The sequence below is a fragment of the Scylla paramamosain genome, chromosome 26, assembly GCF_035594125.1.
Source record: "Scylla paramamosain isolate STU-SP2022 chromosome 26, ASM3559412v1, whole genome shotgun sequence".
Classification (NCBI taxonomy): Eukaryota; Metazoa; Arthropoda; class Malacostraca; order Decapoda; family Portunidae; genus Scylla; species Scylla paramamosain.
Genome location: NC_087176.1, coordinates 21,338,145 through 21,349,052, shown reverse-complemented (window position 1 = coordinate 21,349,052; position 10,908 = coordinate 21,338,145). Strand labels below are relative to the sequence as shown.

Here is a 10,908-nt window from a genome sequence, read left to right as displayed (position 1 = left end):
ATGAGTAGATGCACTGATGTGTGGAATAAATGAATGGGTGGATGGACTGATATGTGGATGGAAGGGTGAGAAGCTAGGGTGACTGATAGATGGAAGGATGGATGAATGTGCTGTAGGTAGGCGTGTGGATAGATGTGTGGATGGGGTGTGTCAGTGGGTCAGTAGGTGGATGAGAAGCTGAATGGTTGTATGGATAAGTGGGTGGTGGGTGGATGAGTGGATGTGTTGGTGGGTGGGTAGACGAATGGATGGATCGATGGGAGTCAGTGGGGGGAGGCATATATGACCTAGGTACCATCCGCCCCAGTACCAAGTGACTAGCTCCCAAAAATGGTTGTGCGATAATGCTGGCAGACTAAACTGTTATGATTACCTCCAGTACGATAAGTGTTGTCTGTGAAGCTAAGCAAGGCACCGCGAGAGAACAAGATGTCATGTGTCTATAAATACGTAACAGAAAATATTTATCAATGGAAGTAAACAACAGGGGTGACGGAAGCAAAATTCTCAGTATCAGTAATTACAATAGGACAAGGAATAATAGGTTCAGGCTTGAAAAAGTTAGATTTAAAAAGAGATAGAAAGGAATTGGTTCTCGCGTACAGTGGTAGATGAACGGAATAGACTCAGTAATCAGGTTGTTAGTGCTCTGTCAGAAGCTTGAGAAAAGTGTAGATATATTTAGGAATAAGGATAACAGAAAGAGGATAATATAATAATAATAGATAATAGATGATAATATGATATGATAGTAATAATATAATGAGAGATAATAGGAAGAAATAGGTAGGTATGTTTCATACAGGGACTGCCACGTGTAGGCCTGATGGCTTCTTGCAGCTTCCTCAATTTTCTTATATTATGTTCTTAAATTTGAGTAATTTATTAGCTTCTAATACAGTGCTTGTAGAATCATACACATCTTATAATGTTATTTTGTACCACAGTTTGTTTAAGAAAGACGACACGTACAGCCACAGACAGATACACAACACGTGAGGTGGGGATCACACACAGTATAATGTGTGGTCATTAGTGCTTCAATAGAAAGCTGGTGACGAATGCTGCACAACACACCACACACTCTGGGCAAACCTCACCTCTCTGTTTCTGTATGGTAACCAGAATTTAAGTTTTCATCTTACGAATGCCTAAGAATGATAATAATAATAATAATAATAATAATAATAATAATAATAATAATAATAATAATAATAATAATAATAATGATAATAATAATATTTGTTATTATTATTATTATTATTATTATTGTTATTATTATTATGAGTAGTAGTAGTAGTTGTAGAAGTAGTAGTAGTAGTAGTAGTAGTAGTATAGTAGTAGTAGTAGTAGTAGTAGTAGTAGTAATAATAACAATAATAATAATAATAATAATAATAATAATAATAATAATAATAATAATAATAATAATAGTAAATAGTTGTGAATGGCTGATGCAATGGCACGCAAGTTTCTTATTGGTCGTAGCCGGTCACTGAGTTGCCAGCGAGGGATTACCTCCTGCGCCCTTAGACACTGATTGCACTGCACGTGGTTCCCTGCCTGTGAACCCTGAAGACCGTACTCTGTAAGGAGGCAACACTGCCGAGAGCCGTCACAGCTTGGAGTTGGTGAAAAGCACTTCAGGCAAACTGCCACCTCAGGCCAAGTACTGCCTGGGGGGTACCTTCAGCCAAAACATTAGACTACAGGATTAAACATGAACGGTCAACGGAATTTTGAGAAATACATCCGTGGCGTGTGTGTCGTGGAGAATGGCGACATTCTCCGCGGCCCCCCACGCAAGGTGAAGGTGTCCCTGCATCACCTCGACGCCCCAGCGCCTCGCTGGTGCTGCTGCTGCTGGCCACGCACACCGAGCTGCGACAAGGTGGCCAAGTTTAAATTCAACAAGCAGAAGAGCGAGGCCAGTCTCCAGAAGTACACGTCGCTGGAGACGGCCATATACATGAACGGCATGGTGTTCCAGGAGTACTGGAAGCCAGGCAAAGCGGCGGTGAAGGTGTCAGTCACGCAGCGGCGAGGAAAGAAGCTAGTCCTCTTCGCCCGCCTGACAACCTTCCTGGACGAGATGCGGGACAGAGAAACGGAGCAATTCGTCCTCTACGTTACGGTATCAGGATTTCGGATCATTACGAAGGACAAGACGGCATCAGGAGGCGAGGAGAAGCGCGCTCCTCAGAAAAAGACCAGACACGCGTCACGACAGAAAGGAGAGTGCGATAAAAGCGAACATTACGAAAAGAAGGAAAAGATCGACTACATGACCTCTTTGTTAACCAGCTTTAAGGAGAAAAAAGAAGAGCCCGCCCAAATCTTAACCTGTCCAGAGGTCGTGAAGTTGCCGCCAGTAATCCCGATGCTTGCAGTTCAAACCAACAACTTGACGGCAAGTCGCTGCTCTCCATTCCACAAAGAGGCTCCTGCTGCACGGGAACAGCACGCCACCGCATCTCGTCCCGCCCTTCGCGAATTGCAGCCGTCAATGAATCGTAACGAACAGCAAAGCACTGCATCTTGTTCCGTCCTTCGCGAAGCTCAGCCGTCCAAGAACCGTAAAGAATTAGACAAGAAAGTACAGATGGTTCAGGTTCAGGGAAAAGACGAGCGATCCATTGAAAGCGAGAAGAAAACTCCTGTCGAAGGAAAGGAGACTGCGGCTTGGGAGGGAAAAGATGAAAAGGAGGAGACGAACACTGTCGATGTGGAAAACGCCGCTTCTGAAACAGAAAGCAGAGATAAGGAGGAGAAAGACAATACTGAAAAACAAGATGGGAAGAAGGAAGACGACCAAGGAATAATGAGTGAAGTACAGTTAGTTCAGGAAGGAGAGGATAAAGAATTTAAAAGTCATGAAAAGAATACAGGTGAAGAAGAGGAAGCCCCAGCTTGGGAAGACTATGGTGAAGATGAGACAGAAAAAGTGGAGACGGACACTGGTGATGTGGAAGGCATCCCTGCAGAGAAGAACACAGACGAAGAAGAGAAAGACGCTGATAGAGGAGATATTACAAAGAAGGAAAAGGAACCAGGAACAATGAGTGACATGCAGCTGGTTCAGGAAGGAGACGATGAAGATCCTAAAGGAGAGGAAGAGAGTCCACGTGAAGGAAAGGAAACTGAAGCTTGGGAAGACTATAATGAGCAGGAGACTGGAAAGAAGGAGATGGACGCTGAAGAATTGAGCAGCGTCCCTCCAGAGAAAGAGTGTACTGATGACTGGGAAGACTATGATGAGCATGACACTGGAAAGCAGGAGACGGTCACTGAAGAGGTGAACAGTGTCCCTCCAGAGAAAGAGTGTACTGATGATTGGGAAGACTGTGATGAGCATGTCACTGGAAAGCAGGAGACGGTCACTGAAGAGGTGAACTGTGTCCCTCCAGAGAAAGAGTGTACTGATGATTGGGAAGACTATGATGAGCATGACACTGGAAAGCAGGAGACGGACACTGAAGAGGTGAACAGCGTCCCTCTAGAGAAAGAGAACACTGAAGACTGGGAAGACTGTGATGAGTATGACATTGGAAAGGAGGAGACGGACGCTGACGAGATGAACAGCGTCCCTCCAGGGAAAGAAGCATGGGAAGACTATAATGAGCATGACTTTGGAAAGGAGATGGACGCTGACGAGGTGAACAGCGTCCCTCCAGAGAAAGAGAATACTGAAGATTGGGAAGACTATGATGAGCATGACACTGGAAAAGAGGAGACGGACGCTGACGAGGTGAACAGCGTCCCTCCAGAGAAAGAGAATACTGAACATTGGGAAGACTATGATGAGCATGACACTGGAAAAGAGGAGACGGACGCTGACGAGGTGAACAGCGTCCCTCCAGAGAAAGACGAGGCAGATCAGGAAGTCAAAGAAGATGCTGAGAGGGAATGTGTTTCACTGAAGGTCAAGGAACCAGGAATAATGATTGACACGCAGATGGTTCAGGAAGGAGACTATGAAGACGCTCACAGTGAGGAAAAGAGTCCAGCTGAAGAAGAGACTGCAACGGAAGGTGACCATGAGACTAAAAAGGAGACGGACGCTGAAGAGCCAACACCGGTGAGGAAGATGACGCCGAGAGTGAAGGCAAAGAAGGAACTGGATTTGAGAAAGAAAACATTGCCGTGTAGCTACAAACGTAACGTGCTCTCGCTGAAAAGAAACAGAAAAGCGTCAGGAGAGAAGAAAAAGCGCTACAAGAGGATAAATGTGAAATCAGTCCGCAGTAAGATTGACTCTCACCGCAGCGTCCCTGCTGATTACAAACCCGAGGTGGATTTGAGTGTACTGGAATCGCAGCCGCCACCCCCAGGCCCCGCGCGAGTGAGGTGGGCCCGAGAGGTGGCGGCCCTCAGAACGCGGCTGCGTACCCGGAAACAGACTAGTGCGCGGAGCCTTGTTCACGGCTCGCGCGCCGCTCACCGCTGAGTCACTCCTACTGAGGACAAACTTCGTGAATGCGACAAAGATAATAACGAAAACAAAATCTTCTATCGATTAACTAAGACGCCTAAACATTAAGTGATTCTCCGCTGAGGATCAGGACTGAGCGATTCTTTCTTTTTTTGGAATTATTTTCTCGATGAAAATAATTTCAGAAAAAGAAAAAGACAAAGAAAAAGATCCATCTATTAACATCGATTAATTAAGACGCCTAAACATTAAGTGACTCTCCGCTGAGGATCAAGACTGAGCGATTCTTTCTTTTTTTAGAATTATTTTCTCGATGAAAATTATTCCAAAAAAAGAAAGAGAAAAAAAAGAAAAGATCCATCTATTAACGAAGAATTAAGTGAGTGATGCACCACTGAGGAACAAGGTTGTGGGAGAGGAAGCCAGAAAATATGATATGATAGTGATATGAAAATATGATGATATTATTAAATGTATTATGACAAATCTATCATTATTATTCTCACGGGACAGACATTTATATTACAGCAGCATAATAGTGTGTGTGTGTGTGTGTGTGTATGGAAGCCATCTCCCATGCATACAAATTCAATTTTAATTTTCTTGACCTTATTTACTTTATGTATTATGGGAAGAGGGGTGAAAGGTATGGTCCACTACTACTGCTGCTACTGTTACTACTACTATTACTACTACTACTACTACTACTACTACAACCATTACCACCACTGCCATTGCTACTGCTACAACTGTTGCTACTACTGCTACTACTAGTACTACTACTACTTTCTCTCTCTCTCTCTCTCTCTCTCTCTCTCTCTCTCTCTCTCTCTCTCTCTCTCTCTCTCTCTCTCTCTCTCTCTCTCTCAACAAAATCTAGCACTATTTTGAAATACCTTAAAACCAAAAGTGCTAACAAGTAAATGGAAAATAACACAATAAAACAATCGAATCTGAAAAAAAAACAGTAAAAGACTGAGAAAAATAAACATAAGAAGAACAAAAATATAAAAAAGTAAGATTTTTTAAAGATAAATGATTAAAAAATGAGAGAGAGAGAGAGAGAGAGAGAGAGAGAGAGAGAGAGAGAGAGAGAGAGAGAGAGAGAGAGAGAGAGAGAGTCATAATGAGAATCACGTACCCAGCATTCAAGAAAAAAAGCGAAGGTAAAATGCAAAGGAAGAAGCGCAAGAGGTGTAACTGAAAACAAAGGAGCAAGGAGGACAGGTGGGACAGGTGGAGCAGCAAGGGAGAAAACGACAACACTCTGAGAACGGCAGATCGTGCATGACTCATAGACTGAAGCACAGGACGACGCGGAAGCAATCGAGGCGCAGAGGAGACACACGGAGATGTAATTGAGCTGAGAAAGAAAGAAAGAAAGAAAGAAAGAAAGAAAGAAAGAAAGAAAGAAAGAAAGAATACATGTGGTATAATTTTGACAGAGACACGGAACACACGGAAAAAAGATATGAGAGAGAGAGAGAGAGAGAGAGAGAGAGAGAGAGAGAGAGAGAGAGAGAGAGAGAGAGAGAGAGAGAGAGAGAGAGAGAGAGAGAGAGAGAGAGTCACAAACAAAATCTTAGTCTGAAATAATGTAGACAACTGAAAGAAAAAAAAAATTTCTAGAAACCAGAAAGATATCACACAATTTGAAACTGACAAAAAAAAAAAAAATTCAGGTAAGGAAATTTCAATCCGGTAAGAATAAAGAAGGGAAGAATTTTCTGGGCGAGGGAAAAAAAATAATGCAAGACTGAAAGGAGAGTTACTTTGGTACTTATGAGAGAGAGATGGAAGAAGGATTGAAGAGAAAGCAACCAATAAACAAAGAGAAATGTAATCTAATCTAATGAACTACGAGAGAAACTTATAGTCAGAGAGAGAAAAGTACTGATGAGGGAGAGATGGAAGGATTGAAGAGAAGGCAACCAATAAACAAACAGAAATCTAACCTAACCTAGTGAACTACGAATGAGAAACGTATAGTCACAGAGAGAGAGAGAGAGAGAGAGAGAGAGAGAGAGAGAGAGAGAGAGAGAGAGAGAGAGAGAGAGAGAGAGAGAGAGAGAGAGAGAGAGAGCACTAGAGTAGATATTCCGAAACCTGAGAATGAGAGGTAGGCACAATTTGCCTGACAGATGCTCGTGTATTTGGAGAGAGGAAGTGAAGCACATCCCTACAGACTGAGCAGCAGCAATCACCCGCCCCATTCAAGCACAAGTGTAAGGAAAGAATGAGCGAATACACAGTGACACCTGTTATGTGGGGTAGGTGTCGGGACAGGACAGCCGTAAGTTGTAGGTACATGTACAGACTGTGGTTTCTATATTAAGGCCAGCAAGAAACGAATACTGCCGTGGCAGACCCTGAGCGCGTGGCTGCCTCGGAAGCACCAGCCAGACTGAGGATTAAAGGGTTGCCAAGCGTGCAATAAATGGAGGTACAAAATGAAACATGGTACGGTATATTACATATCCACAACACCCAGACTGTGAAGGTGGAGAGATCCATGGCGCACTTGGTGTAGTAAAGGCCCTATTCAGACATGATTGGCCAGGTTCTCCAGAGAACTTCTCTTGTTAATAATGTAGGAAGCTAGTCAATCTGCCACTACAACCATGAAAACACCCTTAAAGATCCGTAGCACTTCAGGTGAAGACGTTTGGAAGTAGTCAGGACGCTGGCAAGGATGTTTACGAATATGGTCTTAAAGCTGGTGCACAATTCTGATATAAGAGCATGAGAGCATAACAAAATAAAAGAAGTTGTAAGAAACTGTCTACAAATAGTGTCGTGCAGCAAAGTCCTTAGTCATTAGATTTCTTTAAGATGTCAGATGAATTCCTGGATGAATATTGCAGGTGGTAAGCTTTATTAAGTGCTCAAGAGCTGCCTTGTGTGGACTGACTGACCTTTTGCAGGCTCCTTACTTTATGTTACGTTGTTAAACCTGTCAAGGGACCTTTTCGCTGCCAATTTGTTTTTCTCATTATTATGCAATGATATTATTAACTCATTATTTTTTTATGTTTTCAAGATGGATGAAAAGAATATAAGAAATTTAAAATATTATTTTTATCCGACATGTAACTGAAATTCCATTGTTAAAATATTTTTTTTTATTTTTAGCGAGGAGCAACGAGGCAAACTTTTAATATAAATTGACATCTGTGTTTTTGCTCTGCCGCACAAACAAATTTAGTGTTCCGGGGTAGAAGCAGAGCAGAGTGCGTCCCTTAACCTTTCTTTGTGCATTGACTTCCCGTGAAGTATTTGACTGAAGTGCCAGGAGGCAGTGGTGGAGTGCGAGGTTATCCAGATGGGAAATATAAATGAAACTAGTCACAATTATCACACAGCTGTCTGGAACAAAGGCACTGGGAGGAAAACTGTTGAAACAAAGAAGACAAAACTAAAGTATCTGCGTAGAGTCTGACAAATTATATCAATTTGATTTTTCTGAGGCAAGAATGAAATGAAAAGCGAAATCAGTAGCTCCGCAAGAGCTGATAAATAACGAAAATCAAGGCGAATAGAAATAAAGTAAAGAAAAAGTGGAAAAGCCTCAATAGTACAAAGAGAAAACACGTCAGTAATGTGTTGTGTAAGGCTTTCAAATATACGATAATGAGAACCTTTTTAATACGAGGCGGAAAACTCGTCACAGCACATCCACGGAGACGAGGTTATTGAGGTTAAGCAGAGGAGCCTCGAGGAGAGATTAAAGAGGTTAATGACAGGATGAGCAACTCCCTGGATGAGAGGACATCATTACACAACCGTGAAGGGAAGCGCGCCAAGACATCCAACAATATATTACTTTTTCTAGCATATTTCTATGTAAGTGTGTACGAAGGACAAAAAAAAAGTTATGACTCCTATAGGGTAAAAAATAAAAAGTATCCAAAATTTGAAGTGTCTTAACTGTATACTTGATAATCGTCATTTCCCTTGAGATCATCTTCATAATATAACATACCAGTAACCATCACTATGTTAGAAATATTGCTGAATCACAGGACTGGCCGTGACTTTTCTGTTCCTAGATTCAATTACTTTTCTAACTGAAGGAGGAGAGAGAGAGAGAGAGAGAGAGAGAGAGAGAGAGAGAGAGAGAGAGAGAGAGAGAGAGAGAGAGAGAGAGAGAGAGAGAGAGAGAGAGAGTGTGTGTGTGTGTGTGTGTGTGTGTGTGTGTGTGTGTGTGTGTGTGTGTGTGTGTGTGTGTGTGTGTGTGTGTGTGTGTGTGTGTGTGTGTGTGTGTGTGTAAAGGAAGTGGCGGAAGATAGAGAAGTTTGGGATAGTTAAGGATGGTTAAGGATGGTGACAAATGCAGTCCGGCAGGTGACAATTGGAAGACGCAGCTCGGAAGGAGAGGAGAAGCCATTAGCAGAGGTACACAGTGATCCGTTACTGGAGGGGAAGGTGAACTGATCCGCTGTCGCCCAAAGGAAACAAACCATTGGCAAGAAATCCAGCGTTCCCTCTCTTGCCATCTGCTCCTGTGCTGGCCAGACGTCACCTGGGACACAACCCTGACGCAATGTGCTGTTTCAGAGACCTTACAGAAATGCACACAGGAAAAATCATATTTGAAGACAATAAAAGCATACAGCATAACGACTATCCCAGGGACCCTATGAAAATACACAGCAGAACTTCCTTTTTTCCAGGCTTTACAAAAACGTACAGAGCAGAATAATTATTAGGAAAAGACTATAAAACTGCACACACCAGAACTCATTATTTCAGAGGCACTACATAAACAACGAAGTATAACTATTTGGAAAAATCCCTGTAACCTCACTACGTATTTGGAAATTATACTATGAACCTAAGAGCTTAAGAAGCCAAAACAACAGTCAACAGGTCACAATTCCAAACTACGCCTCAGTCTCCAAGTCTTCCCACACAAGCATAACCTGAGTTCAGACACGTGTAGCCAGTCCACGCCAGGGATTACAGCACCAGCCATCACCTGCAGCCATTCACGTCCGCCTCAGTCCAGACGCGCCGGGGCAAGAGGTGCTCAGTTGGCCTTTCAAGACAGTAATACCACTAACGATGCATAACACCCACACCACAGCGGCCCCACTCCACGTGCCTCTGATCTATCCCTCAATTGGCTTTACACACAACTACCCGCTACTGATGCAGCCAATCCCTTCACTGCTCCATAAGACAGACCCGTTCATAACCGCCCCTCTTCACCCTGCCGGTGTCTATCAACCCCTGTGTAGAGGAGAGGGGGCAAGGCAGAGGTAATAGAGGTAAGGGTAGCAAGTAACACAGGCCCCATAGCAGATACAACCTTCGTAGAGCGCTGGAGAGAGGCAGTGAGGAGGCTAACGAGGCCTAACACACTCTTGAAGGGAACCTGAGAGGGGGAGACAGTAGGTGTGTGGATCACAGGGCACGCCAGCCGGTACAGGGGGCCAGTGACGCTTGCTATGGGGACTGACTCCTGGCAGCCTGACAATCTCATTGGTGCTAATTAGGTGAAGGGTGACAAGGTTAGGAAGTTACATTACTGTTAGTTCTTATAATATTCTTTTGCTGCTACCAGTGTTGTTGCTGCTGCTGTTTTTGTTATTATTATTATTATTATTATTATTATTATTATTATTATTATTATTATTATAATTATTATTATTATTATTATTATTATTAACATTATTATTATTATTATTATCATTATTATCATTATTACTATTATTATTATCATTACACCACCACCACCACCACCACCACTACCACACGTTATAATAACAAGCCTAACACTACCATAATCACCACTACAACCATCAATACCACAACATAACAACAAACCCTTAACACACTCATTGACACCACCATCAACACCAACATCAGCAACACAATCATAATTCTAACACCACGGCCACTCTTCCTACACGCATCCAATCATGACGCTGCGAGACACAAACACCACTCTATGTTTCCCTTCCCTGTCACATTTCCTTACCCTTCCCTCGCAATGTTTTCCTTTCTCTATCACACTCCCTCACTCCCTTCCCCTCCCCCCGCATAGCCGCCTCCCCAACAGGTTGTCTGGACCATTACTTTATTTAATCTCAAGACAATGTCACACACAGGAGTTCCTTATTTTCTCCCACCGACCAAATCTCCCGGGAACTGCTATTGTAAGACATGGAATCCTCCTTTATCCCGTTTTTTTTTTTTTTTTTGATGTACGCTTTAGATTTATTCATGTCTGGTGAGGTCCGGCGGTGACTACACAATTACGTACACTACACGTCTGTCTCTTATGTTTCCTCAGTGAAGGCGAAGATAAACTACATTGATAACCCCGAACCTTGTAACAAAGTCCATATTATCTCTTTCTTTGAGTGTGTGTGTGTGTGTGTGTGTGTGTGTGTGTGTGTTTCTTTCACGAGTTTTCTCTGTGAGCGTGTGGTAATTCTAATCTATATTGCCTTTCTGTGGTGGTAATTACT

At 42.8% G+C, this 10,908-nt stretch overlaps 1 protein-coding gene across 1 annotated transcript; it reads left to right on the top strand.

The window, feature by feature from the left end:
• Window positions 1-1,720: 1,720 nt before the first annotated feature.
• On the top strand, window positions 1,721-4,447 carry LOC135113868 (eukaryotic translation initiation factor 5B-like). The gene has a single exon (XM_064029489.1). The coding sequence runs from the start codon at window positions 1,721-1,723 to the stop codon at window positions 4,445-4,447; it is 2,727 nt and encodes a 908-aa protein (XP_063885559.1).
• The last annotated feature ends 6,461 nt before the right edge of the window (window positions 4,448-10,908 follow it).